This window comes from Asterias amurensis, chromosome 21, assembly GCF_032118995.1.
Source record: "Asterias amurensis chromosome 21, ASM3211899v1".
NCBI lineage: Eukaryota > Metazoa > Echinodermata > Asteroidea > Forcipulatida > Asteriidae > Asterias > Asterias amurensis.
The window spans coordinates 3,127,703-3,151,187 of NC_092668.1; the positions used below are offsets into that span (position 1 = coordinate 3,127,703).

General features: G+C 40.0%; 3 protein-coding genes across 5 annotated transcripts; 1 reads left to right on the plus strand and 2 right to left on the minus strand.

Annotated features, from left to right (window-relative positions):
• Positions 1-12: 12 nt before the first annotated feature.
• Positions 13-8,807, minus strand: LOC139953298 (glyoxylate reductase/hydroxypyruvate reductase-like). 2 transcript variants are annotated; one of them, XM_071952781.1, is made up of 9 exons: positions 8,677-8,807; positions 8,307-8,388; positions 6,171-6,301; positions 5,542-5,614; positions 4,491-4,607; positions 3,938-4,128; positions 3,681-3,816; positions 2,670-2,800; positions 13-2,136 (listed from the first exon to the last, which is right to left on the minus strand). In XM_071952781.1, the coding sequence occupies exons 2-9, from the start codon at positions 8,363-8,365 to the stop codon at positions 2,015-2,017; spliced, it is 960 nt and encodes a 319-aa protein (XP_071808882.1). In that variant the 5' UTR covers positions 8,366-8,388; positions 8,677-8,807; the 3' UTR covers positions 13-2,014. The 2 variants fall into 2 exon arrangements, with proteins under 2 accessions (XP_071808882.1, XP_071808881.1); XM_071952780.1 differs by lacking the exon at positions 8,677-8,807 and having other exon boundaries at positions 8,307-8,425.
• LOC139953297 (caspase-6-like) lies at positions 8,697-17,911 on the plus strand. 2 transcript variants are annotated; one of them, XM_071952779.1, is made up of 7 exons: positions 8,697-8,831; positions 9,180-9,257; positions 10,244-10,556; positions 11,562-11,797; positions 12,497-12,675; positions 13,363-13,513; positions 14,061-17,911. In XM_071952779.1, exons 3-7 carry the CDS (start codon positions 10,309-10,311, stop codon positions 14,291-14,293), a joined length of 1,047 nt encoding a protein of 348 aa, XP_071808880.1. In that variant the 5' UTR covers positions 8,697-8,831; positions 9,180-9,257; positions 10,244-10,308; the 3' UTR covers positions 14,294-17,911. The 2 variants fall into 2 exon arrangements, with proteins under 2 accessions (XP_071808880.1, XP_071808878.1); XM_071952777.1 differs by lacking the exon at positions 8,697-8,831 and having other exon boundaries at positions 9,140-9,257.
• A 742-nt stretch (positions 17,912-18,653) lies between these two features.
• Positions 18,654-22,987, minus strand: LOC139953299 (synaptotagmin-5-like). The gene is made up of 6 exons (XM_071952782.1): positions 22,901-22,987; positions 20,701-21,659; positions 20,210-20,437; positions 19,661-19,796; positions 19,308-19,447; positions 18,654-18,859 (listed from the first exon to the last, which is right to left on the minus strand). Exons 2-6 carry the CDS (start codon positions 21,646-21,648, stop codon positions 18,686-18,688), a joined length of 1,626 nt encoding a protein of 541 aa, XP_071808883.1. The 5' UTR covers positions 21,649-21,659; positions 22,901-22,987; the 3' UTR covers positions 18,654-18,685.
• Between the last annotated feature and the right edge of the window lie 498 nt (positions 22,988-23,485).

Genomic DNA, 23,485 nt, shown 5'->3' on the forward strand with positions numbered 1-23,485 from the left:
ATAGGTATATAATTTCTGGGTAACTTTCAAGTCTAATTGTGGGGGGACCGGATGGGCCGGCTGCAGGAAATTTTTGTTCTCGTACCACACGCTGACCAATATGCGATGGCCAGCGTGAGGTACGAAAAAAAAAAAATTCAAATTGCACTCGGGCGTGCGCCTCACCGAATCTTGCCAGAGTTATTCCATCCGGAGCTGAGACCCCTGGGAAGTGGATATTGCCAGTTCTAAAAACATTCTGTAATGCATCATGCGAAAGGGTGAAACTTAAAACAATAATTTTCTCAAGGATGGCCAATGATGATACTTTGTACTGATATAAAAAGGTTTTTTGAAATAATTTGCATTTTGGTGGGTAGGAGCTGAGTATGTATGAGCTTAAAAAAAACAGTTTTCAGACACAAACATTTGCCTAAAATTGTCACACACAAAAAATGGGCACATAATTATGTCAATTATTTACCTGAACCAACTCTTATTTTTTCCAATTATTAAACTTTCTTACAAAAATGTCCATATCACTGATTGTTTTAGTTATTACTAACAATAAACTTCTAATACTGTTTCACTAATATAATATTTGAATATAGGGTGCGTTCGATTAGCCTTCTCGGGTCAACCTAGATCTGATACATTTGAATAGCTTTGATGTCATTCCAGGGGCTCACCCGGGTCAGCCCCAAGTGACGGCCTGCTTGCGGAACGAGTCACTTTGGGGTGGCCCACGGTGCATGACATCACCACAAGAGGTGAGTGATTGTAGCTCTTGTAAGGGGCTCACCCGAATGCGCACCACGAGGTCGACACAGGGAAGCTAATCGAACGCACCCTATATTTCTCCTTCACGCAAAATTCACTTTATTTAAATCTGTGAAACAACCCTAATCTGCAGTTTGTTGATTTCTGTTATTTTCGTTGCCCTGGTTTTTACTCATTTACTCCCAGATACAACCAGAATTCAATACAGCTTATTGTTTCTTCAAGACAGCTTCGCTCTACAAACACCATGCTCATGAACATCTCGCTATCTATAGGAGCTTTCGCTTTGGACGACGGATGGTTCTGCGATGGTAATGACAACATTTTGCATCATCTGCGCATGCATCGTGATTGAGGAGGGTCGTCCCGCAATTTCTACGACATTACTTGGGATGAATCTGCGTTGAGCTGAAAACGACAGCGTTTAGCTGAAAACTACTTACCCTCGCAGGACCATCCGTCGTCGCAAACAAAAACTCTCCAATAACACACTTGGGGAGACCGTTGTTTTTCACATGCTGGAGTCTATTTGGAATTCTCTAAGCCTCATACTAGTAGACACTCTCCAGCTTTAAAACTAACTTGTTCAGTTTTAGTTTAAAGAACCGTCATTAGCCAAGTTACTTTTTTTATGGGACAGGAGCGGCTTTCTGACTAAGATGGTGCACTACAAAATGTTTTTACTCTGCAAGGACACCTTATAGCGCTTAGAAACTAAGTATTAGGTGCAGTATAAATATACTATTATTTTTTCCCATCCCAATTTCACTGGGGGAAAAAACCCATGCCATATTAGATAAGTTGCTGTAAACTTTTGCATTTTCTAATCAGGGAGATTTTACAAAAATCAGGGAGATATAAAGAATTACACTCATTATAATTGGGAGAGGCTTCCATAATCAGGTGTGTCCTTAAGCAAGACAATTAACCATGATTGCTTTGTAAAGTTGTGTAGGTGGTGCTTTCTGCTCTACCAGCAAGGCTTCTGATGGATGATACCCAAGCCTACATGGAATATAAACCCTGTTTTAGCCCCAGGAGTAGGTGGCAACGGCCCCTGGCAAAAATCAGGCCTTGTGTGTCTGGCGACTTGCAAAAAAAGTCAATAAAGAATCTTCAAATTAGCTCCTCAGGACACGTTAAGATTTTCAGGATATTTTCTGCAGAATTAGGGACTAGAGTTGGAAGCTCTGAAACTTTGGTTATTGAGAAAGTTCAGTCGTAACACCTACTTTCTCTGGGGAAATGTTTTGTATCATAACCGAACTTGAGCCGGCATTGGTTTGCCTTCCAGACCAGCCAGGAGATTCTGAGCAGCCATCATCATCATCGTCGATCTAGTTTCAATGGTGGCACTACCAATATGTGGAAGAACAACTGCAGAAGTAAAAACAAAAACAAAAAAGAATTAAATTTGTAAGAAATGTTTAATTTCTCTTTTAAGTTATATTTCTAATAAGTATACCTTTGGTATTGGGAACCGCTCGGTTGGTTTACTTCTATATAAATGTAGATATATAAGCTGTTGTACTTCTAACTTAGTAAGTTTTTATTGCCATTGTTTTTGAGAGTGACTACCAAATGCCCTTTTCAGGTAAGGAGATCATTTGGTTTGTGTAAATATGAACAATGATTTACATAAATTTGTGAAAATTTCAGTTGACTACAGTAGTACTCAAAGGTTGAGAATACAGTTGTACCCAATTGTCGACAAAACAGCACAAACAAATTCATGGTATTTTTAAAATTACAAGATGACAGCGGGTACCTTTTGCCATAATGAAGGCTGCATTCAATCGTACACCACAGAAATTTCAAAAAGTCGGCTGCTCATTTTCTGACAAAACACCACATAGTTACATTCAAGCCTGAACTGAATGGTCACCTAGTATAATACATGATTGACTCACCACAGTTGTTCATCTTGAGTAGTGGGTGCTCCACAGGGAGTGGTTCTGGGGTAGTGACATCCAAACCAGCTGCTCCTATCGTCCCAGACTGTAAAGCTTCTACAAGATCATCCTGATTCATAACACCACCCCTGGAGGGAAAAGAGGCGCATTTTTAAACAAGTGTCTTTTATCTTTTGCTGTAGTTTCTTGTGTACATTTTGTTGTAAGAGAATACAAAACAACAAGTGGCCAAGTGGTCTAGTTCACCTGACCCAAGCTCCAGTGCTGTCAGCAGCAGAGTGTGGGTTCGATACCTGATCATGACACTTGGTGCCCTTGAGCAACACTTGTGCCCTTGAGCAAGGCACTTAACCATAGTTGCTTCGTAACAAGTTGTGAAGGTAGTGCATTCTGCTCTACCAGCCAGGCTCCTAGTGGATGATACCCATGCCTACATCCTTACAGACTGTGTAGGGGGTAACCCTGTTAAAGGCAGTGGACACTATTGGTAATTGTCAAAGACTAGCCTTTACAGTTGGTGTATATCAACATATGCATAAAATAACTAACCTGTGAAAATTTAAGCTCAATCGGTCATCAAAGTTGCGAGATAATAATGAAAGAAAATAACACCCTTGTCACACGAAGTTGTGTGTGTTTAGATGGTCGATTTCGAGACCTCAAGTTCAAAATCTGAGGTCTCAAAATCAAATACGTGGAAAATTACTTCTTTCTCGAAAACTATGGCACTTCAGAGGGAGCCGCTTCTTACAATGTTTTATACCATCAACCTCTCCCTATTACTCGTCACCAAGAAAGGTTTTATGCTAATAATAATTATTTTGAGTAATTACCAATAGTGTCCACTGCCTTTAAGCCCCTGGACTAGGTGGCAATGTGACCCTGGTTGCAGTTGATTTTGGCCGACAGCCCAAATCAATTAAGTGTAGCTCTCACCTTGTGGGGTCATGACAGGCCCGGTGAATTTAGGCAATCTCTGATAAAAAAAGATTAATTAAAAAAACAAACCTGCTGGTGTTGATGATGATCGCAGTTTTCTTCATCTTCTGGAAAGCTTCACGGTTGATCATTCCTCGAGTCTCTGGAGTCAGACTGCAACAGACCAGGACGAAATCGGACTGCTGGAGAAGCTCGTCTTGCGATACTGCAAAACAAATGTTAAACTTTCTGAGTTATTGTTGGCAAAGCAATTAGACAATTCTTCTCTTGCAGTTCCACCAACTAAAATTTATGCCAAGAAATAAAACTTTGACTAAAAACCTTACCAAACTCTGCTGGCAAAGTCTCCGCTTCTGGTTTGGGGTTGTGCCCACAGTACAGAAACCTCCCAACTCCAAATGGTTTGAGCCGTTGACCTACGGCCTGACCTATACGGCCATAGCCAATGATGCCTACAGTGCTGCCTGTCAGGCCTGGTCCACACATCCAGAGGGGTGACCATGCTCCCCATGTACCACTGAAACAAAAACCACAAATTTGGACAGTTTGCAGAGTAAAGATGGTTTTAGACACTATTTAAGTCTACCAGGGCTATACCAGCGCTTTATAAGATTTATTATTATTATTATTAGCTGTATTTGCCACAAGTGAAACTACAGCTTATTTTAATTGCAGGAAGTGTAAGGCAGAGTTGACAGGATTTTACAAAGTGAGGCGTTATTCAATTTTAAAAAACCAAGACCGCCGGACTAAAAACTAAAACACTAAAACTGATGGCCTTGGTCCTATGGTCCAGTGTAAAATTTGAGCCCTTCTGCTGTAAATTATCCTGCCCCAACACATTATTACAACGGAAATAATTCCATAATTGCATCTCACTTTTTAACGTGTCGATATCCTTCCACAAAGCGCCTGGAAGTGGCCAGTAGAAGACCGACATTCAGCTCGGCATTGGCATCCGTCAGAACTCCAGGGGTGTTTCCAAGAATAATGTTCCTAAATAAAACAACGGGAAAAATCAGTTTTTCTTATTCTGGGGTGGATTTCACAAAGGTAGTTCTAACTTAGGACTAGTCCTAGGCAATGTTAAGAGATAGGACTGGTCCTAAGTTAGGATGAGTTACTGGTCCTAACTTAGGACCAGTCCTATCTCTTAGCATTGCCTAGGACTAGTCCTTAGTCCTAAGTTAGGACTACCTTTGTGAAATCCACCCCTGGCCTTAAAGACTTTAGGTAATTTGTTTTTTGACACAAAACACAAACGTTAACAGATTTTCATTGAACTAACACAGTTCAATGATAATGATGGTAGAAATCTTTTCTTTAAAAAATATTACTTGCTGAGGTGCTGTTGTTTGTGAGAAATAGGTAAAACATTTTTATGAAAATTATTTTAGCATGTACCGGAGCAACGGATTTATGTGACTTTCCTGAAAACATCGCTCTGTGATTTTCACTTTTTTTTCTCAAAAACTTGACAACTAATGAAGCTGATATTTCGACAGATAAATTGTATAACATATCTTCATTCAAAGTGAATAAGGATTCATGTCATAGCCAAAAACTTGATCTAAATAAGGTATCAAGACCTAAACAAAAATATAGTGAGCTCGGCTTAAAAATGCTATAAATGTTAGGCAATATTTTACACCTTGGGGCAAACAATACAGCCAGTTAAATTGTATCCAATACATCAGATGAAATTTATTGCAGTTTTATTTGCATTCACATACAGCAGGCAAACCTAATGTGACCAAACAGCTTCTTTTTTTTTACCGGAAGGGTTACTATTAATACAGATTGGTTTAAATACTCTTAAAAACTGCATGGTGAGAAGCACTGCAGCTGTTGGAAGTATAATTTGGTTTGTATCAATAAATATCTAGTTCCATCTTTATAATTTGTTACAGATTTAAGGCACAGTTTTTACCTTTCTTTTAGTTGTTGCAATTCAATGTGATCATACCCAACAGACATTGTGCTGACCACCTTCAAGTTTGGACCTGAAATTAATCAAATGTTGAATCATTATCACAATCCACTACAAATTTAAGATTGAAAAAGGCAAGCTTGGCATTCGATTTTAAGGGTTTTTACTGGTTCTAGAAAACCTTTTAGGGGATGTGTCGTCATGATCAAAGCAGGCCTGTGTCTGTACAAGGAATTAGTAACTCTTACACAGACAAAGATTTGTTGTGGCCGAGCGTGTAACATCATTGGACTCAAAATCTGGTGTTTTTGATCAGCGTGTGTAACTCGGTGAGAGTTCATAGTTCTCAGGCCAGACTGCACAGCCCCTTTAAGAAATTCAACAACAATTAATACACACAGGGTAATAATATGATCTTGTTTAATCTTTAACTTTTCTTGCATTAAAGCCCGGTTCATACTTCCTGCGAATGCGATTCGAATTTTGACGGCACAAGTTCGCATCGAACAATTCGTACCACTTGACTTGTAATCGACTCCTGCGAAAAATTCACTGCGAAAACAGCCATTTGATGTCAAAATTTGTATCGCATACAAATTGCCAGGAAGTATGAACCAGGATTTACCTACCTGCTGCATCTAGTACCTCCTTGTTGATCCGATCAGTGAGTAGACAGTAAAGTCCATCCTTTCCAACCACTCCTTTCAGAAGAGCATCTTTGGATACAGGGCTGTCATGATCCCATAGCTCTATGTCACACCTAAGATTGAAGTTTGAACACACTTACTAACTTACTAACTTACTAAGCAATTATCTGATTCTATGCTAAGTAAATGTATTGTTGCGTAGGCTTTTAAAGGAACACGTTGCCTTGGATCGGACGAGTTGGTCTATAAAAAACGTTTGTGACCGTTTTTTATAAAATACATATGGTTGGAAAGATGTTTTAAAAGTAGAATACAACGATCCACACAAGTTTGCCTCGAAATTGCGTGGTTTTCTTTTTACTCTGCGAAATAACACGGTCGGCCATTTATGGGAGTCACAAATTTGACTCCCATAAATGGCCGACCGTGTTAGTCGACGAGGTTAAAGGAAAACCGTGCAATTTCGAGGCATGTTTGTGTGGATCATTATATTCTACTTTTACAACATCTTCCTACCCATGCATTTTATAAAAAACGGTTACAAACGCTTTTCAAAGACCAACCCGGCCGATCCAAGGCACTGTGTTACTTTAAGCAATTCAGGTTCACACAGTTTGAAATAAGATTAGGAATCTAGTCAATTTATTGTTTTTCTTGGGTCCTAGAAAATTAAGTTCTCAAAAAATTAAAAAGTACAAACTTTTGTATTACAATACAATAGGGTTTACAGAAGGTAATGGTGTAGACCCAGTGACTGGGGCGCTAGATTCCTTTTTTCGAAATTTTGACGTAATACGAGCGATAATGTCAAAATTTCAAAAAAAGGAGTACAGCGCCCCAGTTACTGGGTCTAGTAATGGTGAAAGACTTCTCTTTAATAGATATTATTCCATGAAATACTTTACTTTTTGAGAAAACATTAATTAAAACAATTATCAATTCTCGATATCGAGAATTACGGATTTGTCAAAGATAAAACACATGTCATGACACGGCGAAACGTGCGAAACATGGGTGGGTTTTCCAGTTATTTTCTTCCTGATGACCGCTTGAGCCTAAATTTTCACAGGTTTGTTATTTTAAATACAAGTTGTGATACACGAAATGGGGCCTTTGGTTGGACCATGTCCTTACTCTATGGTTGGACAATACTCATACTGTTTACCATGTTTACCGAAAGTGTCCAATGGCTTTAAAATAATAAACAAATATTATAACATTATTAACAATATAAATAATCATGGACCTTTAATTAAAGTCTAATTTAAGTTAGTCTAATTCTACCTCCATGACCTCCATCATCCATGACCATGGTCTAACAAACTGTAACTGTAGACCCTGTGACTGGGGCGCTAGCCTTGCTCAAGGCAGTCGCATTATTCGCTCCGAAAAGACGCAGCTGTAAACCCACCCGCCGTATACCCTGTGCATGGTGTGTGCGATCACACCGAATGACCAACCCGTATACACACTGTCACATCGCACGAATACTGTTCACACAAGTCATCGCACTCGTACACCACTAACCGCATGCGGAGGCCGTCAGGCCGACAGCCTTGTCGGATCTGTACCTTCCCGTTTTAATGTGTTGTATTGACAAAATTCCAATAGTGGACGAAATTGGGGGGGCTCGAGGATATGCTAGTATGCAGCTCATGAATATGTATATCGTTCGTCAGACCTATCAGACAACACAGGATGTGAGGCAAATGAATTATTCATTTTGACGTCCAATCACGCACTTCCCTTATCACGACCTTTGGACCCTATCATGCGTCCGTGGTGGTGGTGTGTGAGGTAAACATGTCTCGTCTTTCGCGGGCATTATGGTAATGAGCTGACCGTGGGAACTCTTCGCTTATTATAGTAATGAGGTCAGTGGCTTCAACACATATCCTACAAGGCTGTCGGCCTGACGGCCTCCGCATGCGGATAGTGTACGGGGGCATCGTGTCGTGCGATGTTACGCACAGTGAATACGGGTGGGTTTTACGCACAGTGAATACGGGTGGGTTTTTATACAGCGGCGGTTTTTTTTTCGGAGTGAATAATTCGACTGCCTTGAGCAAGGCTACTGGGGCGCTAGATTCCTTTTTTACAATACAAGACAACACTTACTTTTCTTTCAACAGATCTTTTGCCTGTGCCGAAATGGGACGAGTGACAAAGATTTTCATCGTGGCTTGTCGCTCATTGTTCTCACAAACTGTAGTCTTGGTCCCAAGACCATTGGTGTTGCGCGGTCACACACAACCAACGTTCCGATTATGCACGGCAAAAACTGTCCACGCTTGTAATGAACGAACGCTAGCGGGCGCTCTGTTTCTCTGATTTAGATGTGAGCACAGGACATGGTGAGATCCGTAAATCAGAGAAACAGCGCCCGCTAGCGTTCGTTCATTACAAGCGTGGACAGTTTTTGCCGTGCATAATCGGAACGTTGGTTGTGTGTGACCGCGCAACACCAATGGTCTTGGAACCAAGACTACACAAACTGCGGTCCTCGCCCTCGCGGGGAGCTGACTGCATAAACTAGACGGATCTTACAGACAGTTCGTAAACAAAGCGACGACAACATCCGCTTTGGTGTCCTCCTTCCGAGTCATAAAGTTCACTGCTGTGTTATTGTGTGTTGTTGGATGGGTGGGCGAATATCTCGTTTATCTAATGGGCGCAGCCATCTTGGATAATGACGTCATTAGGACGAGACGATTTTATAATGGGTCGAGTCTGGAAATAAATCTAAATAATGTGTTAAAACAGATTGCTTAAAATACGCTAAAAAACAATCAGGAAAATACAAAACATTTGTTTAAACTAGTTTGAACTTTTAATGATGAAATGTTTCGTTTTCTTTCTTACATTGCTTTAAATTGTTATTATTTTAATTTTATTGTCACCCGAAACTGCAATTCATTGATGACGCATCGGTGTGTACTGTGTGAGGAGCCGATCGATTTGTTGTGAAATCATATTCTTATACACGCACAGTTTTCTTGGTAGACCAGACGGCGGTGAGTGAAAGCTTCAAGACCCAAGACATCTTACCACTCGACATCGGCAATCCAGGTAAATGAATTATAATTTATAAGTGTTCACAATCGTCAAAGTCTGGTAGGATTGGTTCCAAGGCCAAGTGTCGGTCTGTCTTTTTTATTATTTTGAAATTTAAGCCATGTCACTGTGTGTCCTTGCCATTTTTGGAAGTTTTTGTTCTTCTCTCTACTCTCTCAAAACAAAGGCTAAATCTGTCAACCTCCAGTCCATGGTATACAGTAGGCCATACCATGGAGGCCTTCCTCCATGGCAATACACTGTTTAGTGTCATGTCACTGTTCCATTCCTTTATTTTATTTTATTTTTTTAAATGTGAACATAAAGGATTGTGTCACTGAGCTGTCACCTCCATCCGGTGAAATGTCAGGGATGGGGCTTTCCCTTTTCTATTTCATGTCTTTTGTCAAGACTCTCTATGGTTATGGAAAGTTTTTTGTCATGTTACTTCATGTTTGGTGTAAAAATAATTCTATCTTCCAAAAATCCATGGTTTATCATTTTTTGGGCAGCTCTTAACAGAACTTGCTTTTCATAATTTTATAGCAATTGAAAGACCCAAAACTTCCTTCACTCAGTCAGAGGATCAGGATTACTTCACCTAAGTAAGAGTCAAAGTTGTGATAGTCTTACAAGATATTACAACCCTCATTCCTTTTTTGTTTATTTGTTGTTATTTCAGTGCTAACTAATGTCTGTTTGCGAAAGCGCTTTGGTCTGAATAAATAGGCGCTTTAAAAATATCCCAAGTGCTTTAAATGCATTTAGGCCATGTCCGAATTGGCAGCTACTGCTAGGGCTAGTCTCTACTAGATTTCTGCGTCATCATGCAATGAGGTTTTGGCAACACACTAAGCAACAGCCGCAGCCAAAACAACGCCAGTTCAGATATGGCCTTACATTCTTTGTAACATTTGGACAAAGTTTCAGTCCTTTTTTGTCATTGTCTTCAATCGAGATTCGATATCCGAACTTCATCTTTTATTTATGTGATGTTTCAGTTTATTAAGGTACAAGGTGTACACAACATTCATCTACCGTTCGATTCACACGTTCATCTGTAACCATGTCCGACAACAGTGGAGATGCTCCTGCTGCAGATACAAACAACATTCCACAGAACCAGCCCACTGGAAAAGAAACAGCTCAAGACGTGATTGAAGAAAACTCCCCTGGAGATAGCACAGCCACAGATGCAAAGACTGGCAGAGCACCACTAAATGCGTTCAGTTCATCACGATTAGGGAGGCCTGCGATATCGCAAGTAAAGAACTCGACAAGAAATGACCAAACGTCTGCTTTCCATTTTCCAGGGTGAGATCTTTTAAAAACAAACTTAAAATTTTTATTGTTGCCATTTTTGTTGTTGAAACAAAAAAATCAAATTTAATAAACAATGAGGTATAAACGGAAAAAGCAGTGATGCCGTTTGTTGTTCACACAGGAATATGGATAATAGGCAGAAAAGATCCCCACCGGTCCTTTTTTTAGCACTGTGTGTAATGGTCTAACCATGAAATCTACATCAATGCAGACATAAACAATACAGTGCTCCACTGTACCTTTAAATGCAGACAATACTACCTGGTCATGGAGTTTCCCTTTTTATGGATTATTGGGAAATCATTCCTTGATTATGCAACTTTGGTAGCCAAGGATGGAAAGTATTGGTCAAGCTGAAAAAGTTTAGGTCATCAACGGAAACAAATTTGTAAAAATTTGTATTTAAGTGGAGGCATGCTGGACAGCAAGCATTTTTAAATTGTTGTGACAGAGTTTATGTATGAGCGATCAGAAATATGGATACTGTTGAATACGCTAGAGATTTGGGGTAAGGTAGTGTACATTATGTGTTGTGGAAAACAATCAAAAACAGGATTGTATACGATGGTAATTGAAAACCAATAAAACTAGCCTGTGAATACTTTTTCTTGTCACAATGGGATAGTGTTTTTAAGATGTTGACGAAAATCTGGAGTGGTTATGCCCATGCTTGAAGAATAACCTGCTATTGGAATAAACAATCTGGGAAATGACGTTATTTTTGTATCTTAAAGCCCGGTTCATACTTCCTGCGAATGTGATACGAGTGTTGACGCCATAAATTCGCAACAAATAATTCACAGTATTTGAGCTGTGCTCAACCTCTGGACTACTCGCAGCGGAAACAGAGTTGTGACGTCACACATTCACGTCAAATTTGCTTTTCATTGGCATTCGCAGGGAGTATTAACGTGGCTTAATCTGGGGGATAATTTTAATTGTGTTGAATGACATCACAGAAACTGAACTTCAAGTTGTTAATATTGTTTTCCTCAGGTTCATCGAGTCTCTACCTGAAGACATTCAGCTCCGATATCGGATGGATCATCGCAAGAGAGGTCTCGCAATCGTCTTCAACCATGAGAACTTCTCCCTCTCCGTTGGAATGAATAGGCGGACGGGCACAGAGCTCGACGCACGGAACCTTCGCAAGTACCTCGGGAGGTTAGGCTTCGAAGTCGTGGTGTTCCAAGACCTTCGTGTGGCAGATATCAAGAGACAGTTTGAAAGAGGTAGGTTTCTAGACCTGAAAGGCACTGGTTGGTAACTACTCAAATTAATTAAAAGCATCAAAACTTACTTGGTTACAAACAATGGAGATCTGTTGAAAGTATAAAACATTGTGAGAAACGGCTCCCTCTGGAGTATTGTAGTTTTTGAGAAAGAGGTTAATTAATCACTCAAATAATTTAAGGACTTTTATAAGCCATGTGAAAGCACAACAAAATGTGAAACAAGGGTGTTTTTTCTCATTGTTCTCTTGCAACCACGATGACCAATTGAGAAAAAAATTTCACAGATTTGTTATTGCCTATGTTTGGATACACCAAATGAGAAAACTGGTTTTTGACAAATGCCAAAGGTGTCCAGTGTCTTTAAGTTCGTACGGCATATAGAATACACTGTTTTCTACAATGTGTGGAGTAGTTACACTGAGCACACACAGTTTAGAATGTAATTTTTGCATTGTCCGTATACTTAGAGTGAAGCATTGAAATTCACAATACGCACTGTGTTATAAAAACAGAGGAAGGAGTATATATAGGTTTTTATACCACCTCCAGTTCAAGCATCTGATGGATTAGCGCGTACTGAAAGATAATAGGGATTATTGTTCCTGCTAGGACATAACTGCTCTTGCCTTCATTAGCTTGAAACATGTTAACAGAATTAAGTGCGCGTTCTTTTCTTGTGTGTGTTTATATTTATAGCTGCCTTGGAAATGGACCATTCGGACTCTGATTGTATTCTTTGCGCGTTCTTAACGCACGGCGACGATGGCATCATTTACGGATACGATGGCACCCTACCCATAAGTGATCTCTTTGAGTACTTCAGGGGTGAAAACTGTCCATCACTTGTCGGAAAGCCAAAGGTTTTTCTTGTTCAGGTAAGATTTACTTGACTACCTTTTGGGGGTTATTCAGCTCTAGTTATATAAAGCTAAATGGTTGGGGTGAGCAGAGCCTTCCGATACAAGGATTTGAAGTTTCAGAGGTTGGAAATGAAAATTGTACAAACTTATTACGGCTTTTTTTGTTTGCAAAGCACCATGCGATAGTTCCTACTTTTTTGTTAGATTACGAATGAGGCTAAGTACTATGTGGTGTGTTTTTCCACTGCCTGCGAGTTGGGTAGAAAGATCCAAGGTTTGGGTCAAGTTTAATCTGTTAACCTGTGGGAATAAAATGGGTTAGTGTGTAGAACCTGTTGCTGTCTCGATGATACAATTATCGCAGTGCCTTCTCTTTAAGTTGACTAAATTCCTGAAACAAGCAAACACACCGATGGTTAAACGAGGTCAAAGAGAAAAACAACTGTGAAAGAAAACCTGCAGCAAAAAAAGAACCAGTAGTTAGCAGTGTCAGAAATGAACTATGAGAAAATAAGGTTATTTTACAACAACATAATTGTACGCTCACCATGTTGGTGGAACGCCGCATCGCCTAAAATGCGCCCTTCACTGAATGACGCTTGGCTGGTATTGCCCACCAGTATGGCTTATCCAAAGTTATTCTGATGATGACTTCGGGTGACAGGTCAATACTGAATCAAAACATTTCTCTCCATTGTGCAGGCCTGCCGGGGCGATAAACACGAAATTGGAGTTGAGACGGATGCTGTGGACAGTGATGAACCGGACAGTGGCTACACGGTAGTGGACAGCGGACCACGCCCAACAGTCCCAGCTGGGGCAGATATCCTCATCTGCTACTCGGTCACACAAGGTAATTATTGGTGCAAAAGAGTTTTTACAGGGTGCTTGTTTACGAGTTCACAACTTGCGCCCAATTTCATAAAGCTGCCTTAAGCAGACAATTTTTTTCAGCCTTTGTAAAACTATGCTGGATCCAGTTACATTTTGTACATGTTTAGTGGTTTTTTTTAGGTGGTAACCTTATTCTGGTAAGCATAGTTTTGTTATGTAACAGATGTCTTAAAAATGTACCAGTGAGCTTGCCTGGTTGCAGTGGTAGAGGCAGCTTCAAGACGATCAGAGAAGGCTGAGCGAAACGTTGAGTTGTCAACCATTTTCTTTTTCAGAACCAACACTACAGAGACTATCACGGTTTCATCGCAAACCTCTCCATATTAATACTTTCACCATGCAAAGTTTAAGATCCCACTAGTCTAGATTCGTTATTTTGAAAGATCTGGTTTCATTTTAAATGTTCAATGTTAAAAACTCAATTAGTATTTGTGTCCTCGGCGATCACCTTTCCTGTCACCCTGTACTATGTCTTGAAGTAATTTTTTGAACACTTTCATCTGTAGGTTTTTACTCTCACCGTGACACGTCACTGGGCTCCTGGTTCATCCAAGCCCTCAGTCAGGTCATGGAGCACTACGGCAGCACTATGGAGTTCACCAGCATCTTAACCGTCGTCAATCGGTTAGTGGCTCAGCGAGCTGTGGAGCGATGCCTAGACCCTCGTATGCTGGGTAAGAAGCAGATACCATGCTTTGTGTCCATGCTCACAAAACAATTGATATTTTCGCCAAAGTGAATCTAGTTGTATTCATTGCCCTGATATTGTATAAAACTACTGGGGGCGATTCACAATAAAGTGCCCCCTAAACAGTTTACCACAGCAAAGCTGTTAAAATTACTTAAAAGCTGTCGAAGAAAAGCAATCACATTTGCAACTCGGCATTGCAGGGGCAGTTTTTAGGACCTATAAATGGCTGCCATGTACCGGGGTATGTACAAAACATTCATCTACCTCCCCCAAAAAAATTTATCAAAATGTTACACAGGGTTTGAATTTGGTGGATCAACTGTAAAGGACACTTGGCTTGTAGCTAAAACTACAGCTGACAAGTCCATAATTCAAAAAGAAATCAAGTTTTCAACACAAAGTGTATCTCAATTTTGAGTAACTATCTTTCGATACTCAACTGCATTGAAAGATATTTATCAGAGTCAGAGTAAACGTCACTTGTCTATTTAAAAAAGAAAAGATGATATACACAGTGAGGTTTCAACCATTCAATTGAAAAAACTCAAAACTGCTGGACTTGTCTAGTAATAAGTTTACTATTCTGATACTAAATTCCCTGGCCTGAGGCCTGCAATCGTTGCAGAGACACTGCACTGGTCATTCCAAATGACAGTGTAGCAGTTTTGAGGTGTGCCCCCTTTCATTGAAATTGATAAAAATCAGACAGTGCAGTCTCTGTCAAATGCCCCCTTTTCGTTTGGACATGATTGAGCAACATCGGACAATATTTATTGTGATCGACTTACCGTACCTTGTCACACAAGGCAGTTTTTCTAGACAACTTAGAAAAACCAACCTCACACCAAACACTTCAAAAAAACTGTCAATCCAAGCATTTTTGCTGGAGATTTTTTTTTAACGGTTGCAGTTAAACCAATGCAATATCTTAATGTTTTAAATGTACATGGTCGGTCTTACTAAGTAAGCTTGTATAGTTAGATTTTGAGGTTGTTAAGGTTTAGGTAGAAATTAAAGTACTCATATGTTGCCACAGTAACATAAGAATATTTAGACTACCTCCCAACTTGTGTATGGACTCTTAGAAAAAAACATGTTGTTCTGTTTGAAATACTGTAAGTTTTGGTGACTGTCTCACCCAGTTGCAGCTGCATTTGTGTAGTAGTGTTATTTTTTTTTTTTTTTTAACAATAAGAAAGTTTTGGTTATAATTTGCATTAAAATTATACAGAAACTAAAAAATACAATGCTTTATAAAACGCAAGCTTCTGTGCAAACTTTATTTTTATTGTAAATAATCTTGGTTTTTAAAATTATTTTTTAAAGTTGTTTCACATCTGTAACAAAACAATGAAATAGGCTTCACTTCCTTGTGTGAAGACAACACACTACATGTATGGGCACAAATTTCATTAAGGCTACAACAAAACCCATCTATCTACAAAACTCTATTTCACAGAGCTGTTTAAATTCAGAAATCTGCTTCAATTCACCAAAAATGAGGAGGGTACCAGTCACAGATGGTACATGTGACTTGGTATTTTTGGCTGGTAACCTTATTCTGGCAACCAACCATTTCTGTGTGTGCCAAGCTACTTTTTGTGCTGGTAACTGAACTGCCAAGCATTAGTTTTCTGTGCTTATAGCAAAATGTTTGTTTTTGTCAGCCTTATGCAACTGGGCCCGTATAATTTCCCCTACAGTGTATCACTTTCGCACAATTCGTATAAGTTACTTTAAATCTATAAATAACCAAACAAGAGTGGTGTTCATCTTTGTTAAAGCCATTATACACTTTCGGTACAGAAAAAAAAAAGTTCACAGATTTACAAATAACTTACAGGGTTTACAGAAGGTAATGATGAAAGACTTCTTTCGAAATATTATTCCATGAAATGCTTTACTTTTTGAGAAAACATTAAAACGAATTTATTTTGAACACATGTCATGACACGTGGAAACGTGCGGAAACAAGGGTGGGTTTTCCTGTTATTTTCTCCCGACTCCGATGACTGATTGAGCCTAAATTTTCACAGGTTTGTTATTTTATATAGAAGTTGTGATACATGAAGTGTGGGCCTTGGACAATACTGTTTACCGAAAGTGTCCAATGGCTTTAACTGAACTTCCTCATACATGTCATACATTTACCTTATTTCTTCTTCAAAGGTATATTTATAATAATATTTATAACATACCGTACATATAATATGCAAAGTCTTCTTGTGTACCAAATTTGAAATTATACTTAACTAATAGTTATCTTAAAGGCAGTGGACACTATTGGTAATTACTCAAAATAATTATAAGCATAAAACCTTACTTGGTATCGAGTAATAGAGAGAGGTTGGTAGTATAAAACATAGTGAGAAACGGCTCCCTCCGAAGTGCCATAATTTTCGAGAAAGAAGTAATTTTCCACAAATTTGACTTCGAGACCTCAAGTTTAGAACTTGAGGTCTCGAAATCAACCATCTAAACGCACACAACTTCGTGTGACAAGGTTGTTTTTTTCTTTCATTATTATCCCGCAACTTCGATGACCGATTGAGCTCAAATTTTCACAGGTTTGTAATTTATGCATATGTTGAGATACACCAACTGTGAAGGCTAGTCTTTGACAACTACCATTATTGTCCACTGCCTTTAAATGAATTGTAAAAATTGTAGTAATTCAATCAATCATGAGTGTTAGCAACTAGAAATAAATCAATTTGTTGAAGTCATAAATGAGTGCAAATTTAATTTCTCAAAAAAATTACTCATTGATGTTCAGAACGGTCCAGATTTCACCCTATGATTAAAGGATGGTACAGAATTGGTTTTTGCTGATGAAACAGTTGCTGGCAGTATAAGCACTTTATGTAATGAACTGACAAACCTGGAGAAGTTTGAGATCGATCGGCCATCTGGGTCACAAGAAAATAGTGAAAAACCGATTACACATTTTGCATTGCATCGATGCCAAAACAAAAATGAATAAAACGCTCACTGAGGGATAAACTCCAAACGCGAAATTAGATATATTGTTTCTCATCAAATATGACATTTCAGACAGAAATATTTCAAGGGATGTTTTCTACTATCATCATCATTAGACTGTGTTTTATGTAAATCTGTGATCTGCACGATTTTTGTGTTTCTGACCAATTCTGTAACGTTCCTTGAAACTGTACCCATGGTATGCAATATGCACCAAATATTGTGTAAAACATTACATTCAACCTAAGAAACCTAGCAATTAGCATCCTTTTTAGCATTTCTATGCAATGATGCGTTGTGTTATTTATTATTCAGTGTCAGAATACAATTTATAGAAAATTCTGGCCAACTTATTACAAATCGTTCAGGGCATTAGTGTTTTTACTAGCATTTAGCCAGAGAGGTGTCTGGGTTTCTCTTGGACACCCTGTTTTTATCTGTCATTTACATGTAAATGTATTGCAAGTGGACAATTTGAACACCAACTTTTAAAGTTTCCAGCAAACTTGGACACTCTTTTGCCAAACCCTTGCTGAAATCTTGAAATGTAGTACATGTACTTAGTGTTGAAATAATTTGGCATGTTTTTATGTTTGTGTGTGTGATCAGTCAGGTTTTAAGTTATGTGTATAGATTTTGTACTTGGTAGCTTAAAATTAACACTTGATTTTAATTAACAATCAACATATTGTGACAAGTTTGTTATTTATCCCCATATTAACCTCTGAACATTTTGCTCGAGGCATTTGTTTGGAATTTCAAAAGCTTGACTTAATTTACATTTCTTAAATCTGCTTAGAGCATACTTTTGCTAAGCACATAAAAATCTTGAAGAAAACATTGAGGCATTCCTCCCTCCATGAAGATCTGCCGAAACTACGGAGCCCCAGAAGTGCCATCCTACATGTTGAGATGCTGTCCTTAGTTATGTCAGTATGTTTCCAATCTCAAAGATGGAAAGTGTCTTATTTAAGATAATTTCTGGAACTCGACAGTGATAATAAGACACCTGCAGACTCATTTTGAGTATGCTGTAGTTCTGATCATTTCCCTGTAGCCTGGTGATGACAGCCATAATTACTATAGTTATATTAATTCAGTTTCAGCCAGGAAATTCCTTCCTTAATCTTTGAACCAAACTTTCTGCGTGCCTATAGAAAGTTTGATTTTTAAAGGCATCCCGTGATGGTCCATCTACAGTGTGGCACTAAACATGGCGCATTTATTTCCTCTCATAGTAGAAAAAAAAAAATCAACAAACCTCATGTTGGAGCTTTATCATTCAGTGAAGCTTGCAATCTTGACTCTTGTTATTCGGAACTTGTAGAAATACAAAATCAAGGTGTGCGTTTGTGACTTCCGGGCAACTCTGCTGAGGGTTGGGAGTGGGGGAACCAGCCACTTTAGTTTGATGCACCCCCACCTGCCCCACCTGGAGGTCTTCGTATCGTCGAATGGCTACTTTAAAGGATGCCACGCCGTCATTGCGTTCCTCGGTGAGACCATCATATCACGCCAGTGAGCAGCGCCGTCTGCAGAGGCCATCTTGCCCGGACCGACGAGGCACCGGCCAAGGGTTTTGTGGCCGGCGAACGGGTTCACCCGTAGACACACAGCAAAGACGATACATACCTGTGATTATAAAAGTAAAAACCAGTAAGCTTCATAGTGATAATAGTAATAGTGGCTTCTTAAATAGCGCTCATTTCCGTCACTCACTGTGATGTTAAAGGCGCTCTAACATTATGTTTTTCTTGCAAGATATGTGGATTTTTTTTAAGTATGAGATGAGACCTACTCCTTTTACATAGCACCATGTAATGGTTAAAAAGGTCCTGTGGGACAATATGCAGCCAATCAGACCAGGGACACCGGGGCAAACCCCCTTCTCTTTTCGATAAGTGCACTGGGTTATTTTACATGTGTTACACAACACACAGGACCAACTGCTTTTTGTCCCATCCCAAGGACGAGGCAATCTTGGTCAAATGTCTTGCTTAGGGACACAAGTGTGTGCTTTGTTTTGCTCAATGAAAAAGTCTAGCCATTTGAAAACATGTAATGAGAGAACTGTTTTTACCTTTTCATCCTCGCATCTCAAATCGATGGTGAAAGCCTCGTTGTAGGAGGGGTTTGCGTTTCTCCTCACCACCGAAGTTTGTTTGTTCTTAACCACTTTGCCCCCTTTCACCACGGAGACCTTGACGAATGTGTCCATTACTGCAAACAACCATACACAAAATTGGCAACAATTCATATGACATGCGCTTAATTTTCTTTTTTTTTTTCTTTTTTTTTAGCACCGAGAAAGACTCTGCTAGGGTCGAAACGTCAGGCCATTATTTTTTGCTTTTGAATTTAATACAAAGATCTAGATAGATCCGATATCTCTCTCAGTTTTTTTTTAAAACAATATAAAAGTGTACAACTTACCTAGTTTTCTGGCATCTGGATCTTCGGAATCCGGGAGGAGTAAATTACGAGCTTTCAGTATAGTGACCGTTACTCGTTCAGCATTGGGCAGGTATGTTAGGGAGAACAGCAGATCACCTTGCTTTGGGTCCTCTGGCTAGGGAACAGAAAAACAAATAGTGATTGGTCGTAGGCTGTTTTTTTGTTTGTATGTTTGTTTGTTTGTTTTAGTGGTTTTCTTGTCAACATTGGCAATGGTTCAAGCCATATTCAGTTTTCAATTCTGGACTATTACATGCTTGCTTGGGTTAGGCCTACTAATGATTTTTATTGTGCTCTGCTACTGTTAAAAAAAATCATTGGCAAAGAAATGTAGGCCTAGGCCTCTCATGTATGTTGCTAAGCACAGAAAAATGCTGCTTAGTAGAAACAGGTTACCAGCAAACATGTCATAGGGTTTTGTTGCCACTGGTGCCCTCCACTCATTTCTTGCTCAGAAAGCAGTTTCTGCTAAAAAAGCTTTAGGAAATTGGGCACTGGTTAAAAATTTAATGTTTTAAAATAATTTACCAGGTCAGATTGTTCAATGTCCCGCCAAATCGGCACGCTGACGTCACCGGCAGATGCGCAGAAGTCACGGTCACTCAGTCTGTGCACGACTTGACCAATGTGAACGGGGTGTGAGTAACGGTCGAGTCCAATCACGGTGAACTTCACCACCGTGTGAACCACTTCATCCTCGGGAAGTCGGAAGATAAAGTTCTGGCGGTAGATTGGGTTCAATGTTCGTCTTTGGACCTGCAGGGAGTGACGAAATGTGACAATAATTAAGATTCGGCCAGATGGAACCGGTTGGTTCTGGTTTGGTCTAGTTTGGTCTGGTTCCATTTATCCAACAAGAAGTTACATGAACTTGAACCCTCACAACTATAATAAAAGGACTTGGTCAGCAATCGAAAAAATAGTTGAAACCGTTCTGGTTTAGAGAGAACATTTTACACAAGCAGGAAAGAAGCATAAGAGTTCCAAAGGTATATTTTAGAGTATAGGAAAATATCTACCTTTGAGGTTGCCGACCGCCTTTCTTCTTCCGGCAGCAGTGACACTTCAACAAATGTGTCGGCCGTGGCTCGCTCAGTTCTCGCCGGTAGTTGCACGGCCTGTATGAGGTACACAGTCAACTGGCCCTCGTGGCTATCGAAGAAGAGCGAGAACGACAGCTTTCCCAGGCCGAACTTTGAGGGTGTGTAGACTTCATTCTGCTCGTCAATACGATACAGGTCTGGTTCGATCTGCCCGATGGTGGTGTCGCACGGGATTGATTGTTTGATGCGGCGAGCTTCCATGGCCGCGGCGGCTTGAGCAAGACTATTCGGCATGGAATTGGACCGCGACATCCGGCACTGAGGCTTCTCTGACTCCGTCTGCTGTAGGCTCCGGGTCCTCTTGGCCATGGTGAGGAAAGGGCGACGTCTCCGGGGAGATATCCACGGCTCCAGGCTCGGCTTTGCCATCGGCGTCAACGGGTACGGTCGTACTTTCTCGTTGGCTTTTGCTCGAAACGGTGTCTCGGGCCGTGTTGGGATGGTGAACTCGATGGGTGCCGAAGTGGTCCGCGGATGGGCGGCTACATTATCCCGTTTCCTACTCCTCCATTTCTCGATAAAGTTCGTCTCCGGTATGTACTTGGAACTCATCTTCCTGGTCTGGGAGTGGAAGCGGACTTTCATCCTCAGTCTCCCCCAGAGACTGGAGCCGGAGTGAGGAGGGGACCAGCCTATCTCGCTGTATCTTGACGACGGTTCATCGGTTTTATTGGACCGAGTGAAGATGTAGATGAGAACAGACATTATGATGATGACTTGGGTTCCCACCAACAGGCCAATTACTAGGGGTATAGGGTACGGGATGGAGGCATAGGGTTCGGCTTGGGCTGGTTCCACAGTGGGTTTTTGTAATAATGGTTCCTGGGCAGGTTTCGCCGATAATGGGTCGATTTTCAAAGACATCCTGCATCAAGCTTTGAAAAAGAAGGCATTTTTTGTGCGTGAAAAATTAAATCAGATTTGAATCATTCAGATACGGGCAAAACAAAGGAGAACATTTAGGCAGAGCAAGAAGAAAAACATTTGGGCATCGAAAGCAAAACATATTTTAACCGGCATTAGTAAGTTGGTATACGCCAATAATTTGTTTGTATCTGTGTACAAATTGTGCAGGCAAATCAACCTCTACCCCCCCCCCCCGCCCCACCCCACATCACCTCGTCCACCTCCTTATAGTTTCTTCTTACATACATTATCTCTATCAAATGCCTTCAAATCGAGTATCAGCAGGAATACAAACGGGTAATTGCAATATTAGGCAGGTAACCCATTTTCTACCGCACTTGCTAGAGGACACAAGTGCCGAAACCGGGATTCGAACCCACTGCCATTATACTTACTATTGAGTAGGCCAGCATGCACAAACGGTATACCCTACGATGAAGTCAGAGCATTGTATACCCTGAAAACAGTATGATAATTGGTGGTAGGTCTTTTACTAGAAATGCAATCAGCTCATCAAATTTCACATTACAAAGAACGTGAACAATTTCGAACATTGGTTGTTATTCTCCTCAGCAGCCACATACGGATTAGGTTGCTGTACGAAATCATGAAACAACTAACATTAAAGGAACACGTTGCCTTGGATCGGACGAGTTGGTCTTTGACAAGCGTTTTGTGACCGTCTGTTATAAAATGCATATGGTTAGATATGTAAAAGTAGAATACAATAATCTACACAAGTATGCCTCGAAATTGCGTGGTTTTCTTTTCACCTCGTCCAATAACACGGTCGGCCATTTATGGGAGTCACAAATTTGACTCCCATAAATGGCCGACCGTGATAGTTCGTGACGTAAAAAGAAAACCGTGCAATTTTGAGTGATACTTGTGTGGATCATTATATTCTACTTTTAAAACATCTTTCTAACCATATATATTTCATAACAAACGGTTTCAAACGCTTTTTAGTGACCAGCTCGTCCAATCCAAGGCAACGTGTTCCTTTAACAAGTTGACTGTTTTGGGTCGAGTATGGTTTCAGCAACCGTTTTTATAGCCAGAAAAAATAACCACTGCTTTATTATCAAGCTACAGTTTAGCCAGCTCACTGTCCTGCCATTTTATGCCTTGTTTCATTAGTGAATATTGATGCTTTAATTGAGATTGTGGTCAAGTTGTTTTTCATCTAGATAAATAGAGTAAAACTTACCTGCACACGCACACGGCGACAAACAAAATCCACACGTAAATCAATGGACACTTGCAACGAAGGAGTCCCAATGGTATTTCCAGTGCGACGTGCAGTGCTCTCTACAATGTGTAGATACTGCAGTCTATTCATACGTCACGCTCAGCTCAGGGGATTTTGAAAATCGCGCCGATTTGCATATGAAAGCTTTTCAATGAGATTTTTGGAATGCTAAACGCCTGTTTTGGGTGAATAATGTGTATGGCTATGACGTAATCGTGATGTAAACAAACCATTCAATAGTTTTCTGGAAGTTTAGCTTGTTAGGCCTATTTTTGTAGCAAAAAATAGACCTACTTCTTGTGGTAATTGTCAATGAGTTGTCTCCTTGTGAACTTCACACTTGAATAGTTTCCAATGAGATCTGTATTTTGTCCAGACTGGGTTGGGCAAGGCCTGGTGGGGTTTGCTGGATTCAGTGGGGTATTAAGCAGACTTTTCACTGTGCGGGAGGGGAGGCAAAGACATTATCCCATTTTAAACTAATAAAAACATATTACATATTTTGTCATTATTTATTTTTAATGTATCGAACCATTCATTTGG

Excerpts from the sequence above, each read along its gene's own strand:
- LOC139953299 (XM_071952782.1), bottom strand. The coding sequence starts at position 21,648 with ATGTCTTTGAAAATCGACCCATTATCGGCGAAACCTGCCCAGGAACCA. Across the intron at positions 19,797-20,209 it reads ACATTGAACAATCTGACCTG|CCAGAGGACCCAAAGCAAGG; the intron begins GTAAATTATTTT and ends TCTGTTCCCTAG. Across the intron at positions 18,860-19,307 it reads TGAGATGCGAGGATGAAAAG|GTATGTATCGTCTTTGCTGT; the intron begins GTAAAAACAGTT and ends TTATAATCACAG.
- LOC139953298 (XM_071952781.1), bottom strand. The coding sequence starts at position 8,365 with ATGAAAATCTTTGTCACTCGTCCCATTTCGGCACAGGCAAAAGATCTG. Across the intron at positions 6,302-8,306 it reads AAAGATCTGTTGAAAGAAAA|GTGTGACATAGAGCTATGGG; the intron begins GTAAGTGTTGTC and ends CTTCAATCTTAG. Across the intron at positions 3,817-3,937 it reads GACTTTGCCAGCAGAGTTTG|TATCGCAAGACGAGCTTCTC; the intron begins GTAAGGTTTTTA and ends TTTGTTTTGCAG.
- LOC139953297 (XM_071952779.1), top strand. The coding sequence starts at position 10,309 with ATGTCCGACAACAGTGGAGATGCTCCTGCTGCAGATACAAACAACATT. Across the intron at positions 11,798-12,496 it reads CAAGAGACAGTTTGAAAGAG|CTGCCTTGGAAATGGACCAT; the intron begins GTAGGTTTCTAG and ends TTATATTTATAG. Across the intron at positions 12,676-13,362 it reads CAAAGGTTTTTCTTGTTCAG|GCCTGCCGGGGCGATAAACA; the intron begins GTAAGATTTACT and ends TCCATTGTGCAG.